The sequence below is a fragment of the Gasterosteus aculeatus genome, chromosome 1, assembly GCF_964276395.1.
Source record: "Gasterosteus aculeatus chromosome 1, fGasAcu3.hap1.1, whole genome shotgun sequence".
Taxonomy (NCBI): Eukaryota; Metazoa; Chordata; class Actinopteri; order Perciformes; family Gasterosteidae; genus Gasterosteus; species Gasterosteus aculeatus.
Genome location: NC_135688.1, coordinates 1,194,324 through 1,207,500, shown reverse-complemented (window position 1 = coordinate 1,207,500; position 13,177 = coordinate 1,194,324). Strand labels below are relative to the sequence as shown.

The window sequence follows — 13,177 nt, the reverse complement described above, 5'->3', positions numbered from 1 at the left end:
GTCCTTTTTAATACCCGAACCGCCCGAGCGTGAACGTTAACCGCCCGGTCTCTGGTGGACTTTGAGACCCCAGTGAGTCAGCGGATAAATCATCTGAAGAGAATCCAGGGGGGGGGGGGGGGGGGGGGGGGGCAGACGATGACAGACAGTCAACGCTTACACCAGCGAAGTGTTAGCCGAGGACAGAACGATGAGCTCAGAAACTCAGCTCAGGGAGGGGGGAGGGGGGGGGGGGGGGGGGGGGGGGGGGCTGAACCTCGGCCAAGAACCAGCACCAGTTCTAGGGCAAAATCCTCAGAGTAAGACACTATTTTAATGTATATTTAAAACATGCAAATGTTAAACCACTTTGCATGTGAACAAAAATAACTTTTAAAAGTTAAAGAATCTTTTCTTTTCTAGTTTTAAAACGGCATCATGGCGGTTAGTTTGGGTTTTACGTCTTGCATGTTGCGAGTTCTTCTTCATTACTTCTACTGGTCTGTGTTTCACACGTCACTGCGGTTTCCTTCGAATCAATCCGGAGTGTTTTTCTTCATCATTTGGCCAGAAGTCAGTTTAAAAGACTTGAATCTGTACTTTCCAGACAGTTTTTCTTACTATTTAATACTTTAGAGGACTCAGGACTCTGCGATGGTTCAGGCGAACGGTGACTCACTAATCGTTGGTCCTTGCGGTTCAACTTGCTCACACAAGTCTCCTCTGGTCCCAAACCATCAGAAGCAGCTCTGCAGCAACACGTGTTGAGTGCCGGCTGTAATGACAACGTTCCTCCCTGAAGACCCCTCCAGGCCCCCGGGGGGGGGGCACTCACAGCGCCAGACAACACGTGTTGAGATGCTACAACTGTCCCATTTGGGTTGTTTTAACAGTAACAGAATCTGCTGCAAAAAGCAAACATGAAAGTTGTAGTTGTTTTAACGGCTCTAGTTGGGAGGGAGGAAGAGCGAGTGGCCGTACGAGTCCTTGTCCTCCTCTTCCCCATCGCCCTCTTGATCCTCCAGGAGCTTGTCCAGGAGGCTCGGCGCCTCCGCCCCCGCATGCTGCTCCAGGTCCGGGTCCATGTGGTGCACCTCCTCCAGCTGAGGGATCACCGTGGTCAGGGACATGGAAAGGGGCACGTGGACCAGAGGAGACCCGGTCGGGCCACCTGGCTCGGCGTGGCGGATGTGGTGGTGACGGGCTGGGCCAGGGCAGGTAGGTAAGCCCGAGTCCGGGAGCTCCATCTGGGGGGCGGAGCCTGGTGCCGGCGCCACAGGTACGGTCTGAAACAAGAGCGAGAAGACAGCTTCACGTTGGACCCAAAGGGAGACAAAAACGCCCACGGCCGAACGTGGGTGTGTGTGTGTGTGTGTGTGTGTGTCCTCCTCCTCACCCGAAGTTGGCGAGCAGCGGCGCGTGCGTGTAGGTCAGCATGGCGTAGCTCGGGCACAGCGTCTGCACGTACACGTCGGCGGCTGTGCCCGGGGAGCGGCGGGTACGCGCCCGCAGGCGGCGGCGGCGCTTGAACCGAGCCGTACTCCGAGGGGCTCCATGGCGGGGCCCTCCACCCGGGGCCCTGCTGCGGACCCCCGTCACCCGCCGCCCCGGGGGCGAGCGCGCCTGAGCGACGGAGCAGAGGTCAGTTAGAAAAAGAACAAAAAAGAACCAAAGAGGAGAGCGGCGCGTTACCTCGCGCGTACCACGACGCGGCGTCACGCGGGACCGCGTCCTTCAGAAGGAGAAACAGAGGAGTTGATCAATGCGTTTTCCTTCCACAAAAACAACAACACAAGAAAAGCAGAAGTTCTTTCATTATAATTTAGACGTGACTAAAGAATCACAGAGAGCGTTATTATTGCACAGATGTTACGGGTGCGCGTACTTCCTTTTCCTTCCTGCAGGAACTGATTCTTGCATCCTGTTTGCTGCTAATGTTGTTATTTACACACCTGTGATTACAGGTGAGACCCAGAACCTCCTTAATGTTCATATGACATCATCAGTACATCAATAATGTCCAGTGTGCTTCTTGTTCTCGTCGTCTCACTGTCACTGGGTTGCAATGCTACCAAATTCATATTGAACAGATTGGGTGAGTAGATGCAATAATCACGCCTGGAGGCACAACGGGCGTGTTCCGAGAGAGAGAGAGAGGGGGGGTTAATTAGGGGGGGGGGGGGTCGAAGTTGAAACTGTCAAAAAAAAACCTCAACGGACAAGTTAACATTTGCACTTTGAAGGTGTTGTTATCTGCCCCAGCAGGGCCTCTGGGGGGCGGGCTTAACCAGTCTTGCCCTAGAGGTCACTTTTTCCTCCCGCCCCCCCTCCAGGAGGACCTGGACTGAGAGGGTCAGACTGTGAGAGCCAGCTGCTGCAGGAGACACGTCGGTCCACAGGGGGCGACACAAACAACGTGGGAGACGAACTCCACCTGAACGTTCCTCGTCGTAACTTCACCTCTTCTCAGAGTCACCGAGCTGCGTTCCTGTGGTTACTCGGCAACCAGCAGAAGCCCCACTAAGTAAATGCTACGCTGTTGGACATAGTTCCAGCGTGTGCAAACGTGGCGTGTTCATGCGTGTGTGCGTCTTGGTGTGCTGAGAACTCATTTGTTAGCTTAGCATACACACATTCCTCAACAGGGTGGAAAGAACTATTCCTTAAAACTCGCAGAACGACGGTGATCAACAACACGGGTTCATTATTGGGACGGTCGTACATTTAGGTATGAGGCCTGTGTGTGTGGGGGGGGTAATGTGTGTGTGTGTGTGTGTGTGTGTGTGTGTGTGTGTGTGTGTGGGCGTGCGTGTGTGTGTGTGTGTGTGTGTGTGTGTGTGTGTGTGGTTTTGCATAGGGCGGTGTTCCCAGCCCTGCAGCCCTGCAGGGGATGGCTGCAACTGTCATGGAAAAACACCTGGATAAAAGACAACCCCCCCCCTCTCTCCACGCCCAGGTACAGGTACAGGCCCCTGAATCCCACGGCCCCCCCCCCTGCCGTCATAACGACGTTCCAGCTGGAAAAGACCTAATCTTTGTGGTTTTGTTCCTCAGATTAATGCGTTCGTTTCTTCGTGTTTCATGGGTTCTGATCCCTTCGCCCCGTACAGTAAATCCCGTGTTTGTTTGTTCGGTGACTGAAGGCTGTGATAAAGTTACCGGGAACAATGCTGCTTCAATATTTGCCGAGGCGGGGGGGGGGGGTTCTTTGGAAAAGGCCCGAGGGCTCAGCAAAATGCACCAGCATGTGACTGAGTAGCGAGGAATGAAATGGACTCCGCGTGAACGCGTGACCCCGTGATGTTTGGTGCTTCGCAGCGTCGGGTTGTCCTCACCTGGGGGGGCGGCGCCGGCTCCAGGCTTCTCTTCCTCCTCAGCAGCTCTTTGACCGGGTCCCGGACCCGGACACCTTGGTACGGTCTGGACCGAGCCTGGCCTGGTGGTGGTGCTACAGGGGGGGGGGTTCAATACTCGTTAATCAGTTATCAACGATATCGATGCTCTGAATGTCAATAGAAAACCTTTAAAGGAAACTAAATTCTGTAACCAACATTCAGAAAGTAAGACAGAAAAAAAACAGAAATAAAATGGCACAAATTTCCTGCAGCTCTAAATAACCGTAACAGGTGTCTCACACACACACACACACGCACACACACACACACGCAGACTAACAATCAGCGCATGCATGAGGACCCAACCGGAGACAGAAAGAGGAAGCTGCACAGCTGTGCAGTGGTCGACACGGACCCGCTGCCTTTTTGCATATCAAGATCCAATAGCAACACCCGCCATCCAGGCGGGCCTTCCTCTTTCCTTCGGTTGTAAACACTCACAATCATCCGTTTGTTCAGCTTTACATTTCTGATTGGCGACAGTCAAATACATTTTGACCATTAATTACGATTATTGGAAAAACCAACAAGTAGAAAAAAAAAATCTAAAGTTTTATAAAAAGGACTTTTAGTAGACGAAGCATTTAAACTCTACAACGGCTGAGTGTCGTACTGGATTGTATTTTACTACAATATATTATGTATTACTTTACTTAAGTTGAACCCGTTTTTGAACAATTAAAAACAAAGAAAAGCATTTTTTAGATTATCATTTAAAATCAATTTGTTTTGAATAAAAGTAAAATACGACGGGTTTCCGTAACAATTAAGTTCTACTCACCTTTCTCCCAGTGCATTCTGCCTTTCTGGATTATATCGGATGGTTTAAACTGCAGAAAATCAAAGTGGCGGGTTGACTGACTGACGGGTTTATAGAGGCCCGACATCCCCCTGGGATTTCACAGCTCGCTCACCACACGTCATGCAAAGTTACACAAAAAGTTGTTCTGAGAAGAAGTTGACGACGTGACTTTGTGACACACGAGATCCATGAACAAGAACATTTGATGACGCTTATAAAATCTATTAATTTGCTACATAATTGATATTACAAACAAATCGAAAAAGGTATGTCTCATACAGGGTATATGGGTGATTAATCATTTTTTGTAGATTTAGCTATGAACGCCGGACGAAGGAAACCTGGAGCGCTTCATGCTGCATTTCGAGAAACTCAGTTGTGTTTTCACCTCTTTCTGAGCTACTGACTTTTCTTTGCTCTGCGTCTTTGCTCAAACAGAAGGAGAACATCATCAAATCAGCGCCGTGAGCAGAGCGCCGAAACCAGCAGACTAGATTTGAGCGTGAGGCCGAAACTGCTCTTCGTTGGTTCGGGCAGGGAAACACCTGCATGTTCTTCAGGGTCCACTGAGCAGCAACGTTCAGAAACCACCCGCGGAAATGCAGACGACGCAACCGCCTCGCTTCACGTTCCCGCTTGCTTGGTGGGGTCATTTGTTTTCTTAAAACAGTGATATCGATGACAATGAGAAAGCAAACAACTGCTTCTTCGGGAAAACTATGCATTTAAGTCTAGATCAAAAGAGATCTAGTGGAATGAGTCCTAAAAGAAACGTGTTGGTAACACCGCTGCAAAGAGAGGGGACGGCTCGTGGGGAGGAATTCCCTCGGACATCAGCGCCGTTCGAATGAGTGTGGTCTGGATCTGCTGCAGCAAGTGCTCCTCAGTTGCTCATTGGGACGGATAACTGAGCTCCGAGAGTACGTTTCAATAAGAAAAAAGGCAAAGACTGTGGAGATGTGGAGACATCTGTCTGCCTCGACAGAAGCGGTTGTCTGTCACTGGGAGCCTCTTTGTCAGTTCAACCTGTGGGCCGCAGGCTGTGAGCACCGATAGCATCACCACTTTCACCACTTCTTTCCCTTCGGGCTGCTGCTTCCATCAGACGCTTTGCTAACCCAGACAGCCACTGGATTCCTATCTGTCTTAAGCCAACTACAAATGCCCGAGGATCCATCATCGTCTACCTGAACTAAAGACAAAAGCGATGAAGAGCTGGATCCCGGTAGACACAACACGCATTACATTATTCTCATGAGTAAAAAAAGCAGCGCTTTCTGTTTTCAGCAGAGTGACAAAGCTGAGTCAGTTTTAACGGAGTTTAACTGTTAATTCAGAGGAATCTCTGGCTTGCAACGTGGCAAAGTCTGAGCCGGCGTTTCTAGCTGAGTCTGAACAGACTGGGGGAGTAAATCAAGAGATTTATTAATTTTCTCATAGACCTCTATGGGAGCAGAGGAGTCGCCCCCTGGTGGTCACTACAAAGAAGCACATTCTTTGTTTTTATTAAAGGCGCTTAAGCCAGAGCAGCTTTTGTCTCTCAACGGCTGACGGCTCAGCTGGGGGGTTAGAAGCCAACGGTGCTGGCAGAGCTAAAATGTACTAACATACCATATAAACACGCAAAAATGGACCAACATGCGCTAACAGACACACTAACATACACTGACATACGCGAACATGCACACTAAAATACACTGACATACGCTAACAGACACGCTAACATACACTGACATACGCTAACAGACACGCTAACATACACTGACATACGCTAACAGACACACTAACATACACTGACATACGCGAACATGCACACTAAAATACACTGACATACGCTAACAGACACGCTAACATACACTGACATACGCTAACAGACACACTAACATACACTGACATACGCGAACATGCACACTAAAATACACTGACATACGCTAACAGACACGCTAACATACACTGACATACGCTAACAGACACGCTAACATACACTGACATACGCTAACAGACACACTAACATACACTGACATACGCGAACATGCACACTAAAATACACTGACATACGCTAACAGACACGCTAACATACACTGACATACGCTAACATACACTGACATACGCTAACAGACACACTAACATACACTGACATACGCGAACATGCACACTAAAATACACTGACATACGCTAACAGACACGCTAACATACACTGACATACGCTAACAGACACGCTAACATACACTGACATACGCTAACAGACACACTAACATACACTGACATACGCGAACATGCACACTAAAATACACTGACATACGCTAACAGACACGCTAACATACACTGACATACGCTAACAGACATGCTAACATACACTGACATACGCTAACAGACACACTAACATACACTGACATACGCTAACAGACACACTAACATACACTGACATACGCTAACAGACACATTAACTTGCACTAACATACGATAACATACACTGACATACGCTAACAGACATCTTTCTCTAAAGTGATAGCTGGAGGGGGGTTACACTAACATGCTAACAGGCACGCTAACATGCACTAACATACAGTTTTCACCTCAGAACATGCTTTAATCTGCACCTGCGTTTGATTCTAGTTCATGAAAAAAAGGGCAAACTATCTATTTCGTTACGCACGTATTCAGAGATTGGGGTTAACACAATTGTACAATCAATACAGTTATAAAATTACTTCAGGAAAGCGCTGACTGATGATATAACTCAGCACCTGGAATTTTCCCTGAAGCAGTTTGTTTCATAATCAGCTTGGCAACAGGTTACCATTCGACAAGGCACCATAAACCTTAAACCTATAGACAAGCTGCCTTTGTTTTTATAGACCTCCACTGCTGTTGGGGCCTGGGGGGTTTACGGCTCCATGCAAAAGCGGCAATTAAACCAAGAATTTTGATAATGGCAGTCGAAATAAAACCATAGCTTCAAGCAGTGGTCTCAACTTGAGGTTCAATTTATCAAAAGTCTGACTGATTCAAACGTGACATTAAGAGAGAGATTTGTAAAGAGAAACTGGACAATCATAGTGAAACTTTTTTATTTTCATTAAATATAGAACTTTAGTGTTTCACATCAGTCTCACCACCTTATAGGAGCTGATGGAGACCAGAAACGGAGCAAAAAGAGAATGAATATTGGACCGACGACCTCAGGTGACTCGAAACACGACTGAAACCAACGGGTCTGCAGCTGTGACCCAGAGGTCACGACCTCCACTTATGTGTTGAGTGTTTCTTCTTCCTGGCTCCTGCTTCAAGCTCCCCGTCCGACAAGTGTGTGTGTGTGTGTGTGTGTGTGTGTGTGTGTGTTATGCAAATCTGCCATTAAGGCCAAACGCTGCAGTGAATGAAGGAATGTCGTCGTAGCAGTAGCAGATAGTCCGGTACAGAGGGGATGGTAGGGGGTTGGTTGGGCTGAAAGGGGAAGGATTGTGGCAGGAAGGTTGTGTGTGTGTGTGAGTGTGTGTGTGTGTGTGTGTGTGTGTGTGTGTGTGTGTGTGTGTGTGTGTGTGCGTGCTTGCCAGGCTGCGCCGCTCCTCCATCTTGACCTGTGTGTACACGCCGAGCCTTAAAGGGCCCAAAAAACAGGCCTTGACCTGCAGAGCAAATAAATCTTCTCCGGGGGGGTTACAGCTTCAATTTCACCTTTCACTTACTGACACTCTCTCTCTCTCCCCTTGTCTCACACACACACACAGAGCACACACAGGCGTGTTTGTTGCGTGTCAGTAGGGAGACGTGTGCTGTGCAGAGGACCCAGCTTTCACAGCTCGGACGGCCTGAAGAAAATCACTTTTTAAAGAGAAGAAAAAGAAGCTGTGCAGCGTGCTTACACAGCTGCCCCGCTCAATAAACGGCAAACAGCGAGCGAGGGCGAGCGAGGGCGGGCGAGGGCGGGCGAGGGCGGGCGAGGGCCGGGCAGCATGCGCTCCGTCATTGCGCTCTCCTTCCCTCACAGGAGCGAGTTTGTGAGTTGACGCCAACGAGCAGAAGTCCATCACGAGGCTCCCTGGGGAAGTTCCCTCGGGTTCATTGTTCAGGTTAATGTTTACCTCATTTATTCAAATATGAACGCTGCTTTTTTGCGGAGGGGTTGAAGATCCTTTCAATCATTACAAACTTTCCATTTTTTAAGCAGGATAAAAGAGAGGAAACAGATCTAGAAAAAATCCCCCAAAGTGATTCATCTATTTCCTTCAGCAGGTCAAGTTCTTCGGGCTCTTTGCGGTTGAACTTATTTCCTTTTCGTGATCCTTAAAGTTTAAATTGGTCATGTTGAGAAACTATGAGTTTGCTGTATTTTTAAATGATCTGCGCTAAAGACACAAACCAGTACACAATGAAACAATAAATAACCTTAATATAATGACCTACCTCAGCTTTAAAGCTTCTACTTTGCATCATGTCAGAGGGAGATTTCATGTCTTAAAGCTGCATTCTCTGTAGTGACCAGCAGGGGGCGACGCCTCTGCTCCCTTAGAATCTATGAGAAATGGCGCTTTTTATCTACAGTCCATAAACCGGCATGAATATGATGGCTGCTATTTCAGTTGATGTTTCTGCAAATTCTGCAAAGTCTTTTACAAATGTATTCTGCTGAGTTTTATTTGTAATGGAGTACATTTAATTATTTTCAAAGATCAGAATACTTCCTCTTCCACGGTGTAACACCTAAAAATAAAAACACAAAACATACAGGAATGGTGACGTAACAGTTCGGTCATATTGAATTAATACAAAATAAAACCGTTAATTCTTTGCCTTCTCGATGATGTCCTGAAGACGAGTGCGGCAGCAGCCGTCGGGAAGTGGTGGGAATTCCCTTTTTATTCCTGAGCAGCTCGAGGCGACGGTGCCAGGTGCTTTCTGCCTTTATCTCAGTCAAACATCAGCGCAGCACCCTGTCACAGACAGACAGTCCCAACAGATGAAACGCATTGAACAGGGTGGGGAGGGCAACCGTTACCTTGGGCCTTTCTACGCTGAGGGGTCCAGTGGTAACGCAATGCAGGTATAAGTCCACTAAGTGAAACACACAGACACACACACGCGCGTCAAGCAGAGGAGCACTAAAGTCCAACACGTTGCCGAGAGCCGCAGTGAAAGCATTCACGCAGAAACCCGTTTAATGAACGTGACCTGCTCACAAGTGAGGGCTTGTATGGTTTCTGCAGAAGGAACCAAAGTGAACCTGGACTCAATGAACCACACACGCACACACACACACACACACACGCACACACACTGTGGCTCTTTTTTTTAAAGTAATTGCATATTTTCTGTGCACTGGGTGGGTTCAAGAATGCAAAGCAGGAGGGTTGAGTACAGTGGAGAGTGATCTGTAAGCCAGTTGTTCCATATGATGGTGGACGTGCGCTGCTCTGGTCTCTGAACATTAGTGAGCTCGTCATGTAAGGATGTAATGATGTGTGCAGCGTTATATGGCGTCCTCTCGCCTCCTCGTCCTTCGGCCTCCTCTTCCTGCTCCCCCCATTCTACTCTGCATGCTCACCGGTGGCTTATTCATGGTGCTCTGGCTGATGGCAAAGTGAACTTATTATCTAAAGCAGTTTTCACACGTGACAGTGTGCCAGACAGTTGGGCAAATAGTGTAAACAACAGCCACACGTGTGTGTGTAGTTCTGCTAGTAGTGTGTTGACAGGCAGTGGATTGCACCGACAGTTTTGCAAAGTGTTTAATTACAAACTGACTGCAAAGCAGTGTTTGTGCTTTTAGTTTTGCAAACTGGGTGAGTGGTTTTGCACCAGAGAAAAGTGTGATGGAATACTTGGACGTCATGCAGTTTCATTCTTGTGCTCTTCCGCCACCAGGTGGTTTGCGCTCGGCACTGCGCGTCTGTGCGGATCCGCGCGCCCGTGAGGAGATGCCGAAGCACGAGGTGGAGCCAAAGGGCCAAAGTGTTCAAATCCTTCAACAGCTCTTACAGTTTTTTCACGTTTGAATGTAGCTTAAAATCACACAATTATCCAAACCGTGCACTCGAGGAGCGAAACTCGGCCCAGATTTGCACCACTAATGCAAAACAATACACACACTGAAAAAAGCGTAACAAAGCTGTTGTTCATTTAATATGTGTTTTTTCATTCCAATGAATAAAAAAAAATACTTTGCTCTATTAAACTAAACTTTTTTATTTATGGGTTAGGGTTTAATCGAATTTTTTACTTTACTACAATGTAAACTGACAGCAAGGCACCAAACTGATTTTTTTTATTTTAATCAAAGCATTTTTATTAGATTGAGTGATTCGCGCATGCGCATTCTTTAAAAGTTCTGGCGGAAACTTATTTCCACCTCAATCTTCCACTGCAGAAGACGTTGTGAAAAATATCACACCCACGGCATTTTGGTAACGTTAAGGTAAGTCATTCCGATTTTTAAAGATGACTGGGCGAAAATTTTAGCCCCCCAGAGAAAGTGTTTGCTTTTGTGGGCAATTAATCGTTCGGCTAGGGTTGGCGCTGGGGGGAGGGGGCTCGCCGTTAGGGAGGGAGGCGAGTGAGGTGGGAGCAGATGGCGGCAAAATACCAGTGTTCCAGTCGACGTTTACATTCTGAAAAGCGTATATACGGCCTTAGCGCGTAGCTAACTACCTAGCTAAAACTATATACGGCGTTAGCACGTGGCTAACTAGCTAGCTAACACTATACACGGCGTTAGCATCGTAGCTAACTAGCTAGCTAACACTATACATGGCGTTAGCACGTGGCTAACTAGCTAGCTAACACTATACACGGCGTTAGCACGTAGCTGACTAGCTAGCTAACACTATACATGGCGTTAGCACGTGGCTAACTAGCTAGCTAACACTATACATGGCGTTAGCACGTAGCTGATGAGCTAACGTTAGTTAAAACTCCCGGTGTAAAAATTAAAAAATGTTCTTGTGACTTATGGATAGTGGAATAAGTATTACTGGTACTGTGGTGTTTACTGTGCTATTGTGATGTGTGTTATTGCTTATTTTGCTTACTTATTGCTGTATTTTCTCGTTTTGGTAAAGCTAAACTGACCTGTGTAATAATGAAGCAACTTAAATGTTTTGTCAGGTATTTTATTTCTTAGGCATAGTGCACACACGTCTGGACATCACACACAGAAGTACATCAAGATGTCACTTCCTTGCAATTCCAAAGCACTGATAATCAAATGACCAAACCCATGAGCCAATGGGTTAAACACGACCTGCAGGTGCACACTTTTTCTCAAGATGGCGCCACGGTGCTTCGGTGCGCTTCGTTTCCATCTGGCAGGAGGCAGAGGTCCATCAGGACCAAGACCCCCCGCCACACAAACAGTTCCTTCCCGTCGGCAGTCGGGCCCGGACCCCCCGCTGACTGACTCTGACATCCCACCGGTCACTTTCCTCCTCACTGCACACGTCACTTTCCTCCTCAGTGCACACGTCACTTTCCTCCTCACTGCACAAGTCACTTTCACTCGTCACTGCACACGTCACTTTCCTCCTCACTGCACACGTCATTTTCACTCGTCACTTTTGTCACTTCCTGTTGACTGGTGCAGTTCATTCTTTCCTTTTTAAATATTTTTTAACTTGAATTTATATTATTTTATTTTAAAGTAACCCATAGCATTATATTTTATTTTTATTACTTGTGCACTGTTGTCTTCCTGACAAACCCAAGAGTGCTTAACTGTAGACACACCAATCCGGTTTAAGCACCATGAGATGCAGCAGGTGAGTTCACCTGTCCTCAACCGAAATGGACAGAAGGGTGAGGAGGAGGAGGAGGAGGAGGAGGAGGCCAGATCGAGCTACATGAAGAGACAACGTTTATTTCTGGCGGAAAACAAAACTTCATATTCACCATGACATCTATAAAGAGCGCCTCCGGGCCTACAATTTAGACTTAAACTTGCTAGGGAAACGTTCTTCTCCAACATCATTAACAACAACACTAAAGGCAAAAACCCTATTTGAAACTGTTGACAGACTGACCAACCGCCCGACACAAATACCACCTGAACTCCATTCCACACAGAAATGCAATGAGTACCAACTTCTTTAAGAATGTTTTTGGCTGCCTAGCAACAGACGTATTGCAAATAGTTAATAACTCTATTCAGACAGGCCATTTCCCAAAAGCTATCAAAACTGCAGTTATTAAACCTCTCCTAAAAAAGCGGAGCCTGGATGCCTCTATTATCAACAACTACAGACTAATTTCAAATCTGCCTTTCATAAGTAAAATAATTGAGAAAGTTGTCCTACAACAACTTAATCACTTCCTGGCTTCAACTGGCTGCCACGACAATTTCCAGTCAGGATTTCGACCTCTTCATAGCACCGAGACGGCCCTTATTAAAGTTGTAAATGACATCCGTCTTAACACAGACTCTGGCAAAACTTCAATATTAATGCTATTAGACCTCAGTGCTGCATTTGATACTGTCGACCACTCAATACTTTTGGACAGGTAGGAAAGCTGGGTGGGGCTCTCAGGCACAGTCTTAAGCTGGTTCAGGTCATATCTACAAGACAGGAACTATTTTGTTTCCATTGGTGACTTCGTATCAGAAACAACCGACGTAACGTGTGGAGTTCCCCAAGGTTCGATCTTAGGGCCGACTTTATTCAACATCTACATGCTCCCACTAGGACAAATCATGCAAAGAAATGAAATTGACCACCATTGCTACGCCGATGACACCCAAATCTATGTAGCGCTATCACCAAACGACTATCGCCCCATAGATCTTCTGTGCCAGTGCATTGAGCAAATCAAAGACTGCATGTGTTAAAATTTCCTACAACTAAATGAAGACAAAACTGAGATCATTGTATTTGGTGCTAAAAGAGAAAGGTTTAAAGTAACCCAACACCTTCACTCTCTGTCCCTGAAAACATCAAATAAAGCCAGAAATCTGGGGGTTATTCTGGATTCAGATTTACACTTGGAGAGTCACATCAAATCAGTAACACAA

General features: G+C 46.9%; 1 protein-coding gene across 1 annotated transcript in view; it reads right to left on the bottom strand.

The window, feature by feature from the left end:
* LOC144388306 (POU class 2 homeobox associating factor 1) overlaps nucleotides 1-9,355 on the bottom strand; it is an 11,072-nt gene extending 1,717 nt beyond the window's left edge. Inside the window, exons 1-5 of the mRNA XM_078088818.1 lie at nucleotides 4,156-9,355; nucleotides 3,208-3,427; nucleotides 1,672-1,711; nucleotides 1,376-1,602; nucleotides 1-1,266 (exon numbers count right to left, since the gene is read on the bottom strand). The exon at nucleotides 1-1,266 is cut by the window's left edge and continues 1,717 nt beyond it. Of these exons, the coding sequence (XP_077944944.1) occupies nucleotides 927-1,266; nucleotides 1,376-1,602; nucleotides 1,672-1,711; nucleotides 3,208-3,427; nucleotides 4,156-4,261 (933 nt within the window). The 5' untranslated portion in view covers nucleotides 4,262-9,355 and the 3' untranslated portion in view covers nucleotides 1-926. The remainder of the gene's footprint in view (nucleotides 1,267-1,375; nucleotides 1,603-1,671; nucleotides 1,712-3,207; nucleotides 3,428-4,155) is intronic.
* Between the last annotated feature and the right edge of the window lie 3,822 nt (nucleotides 9,356-13,177).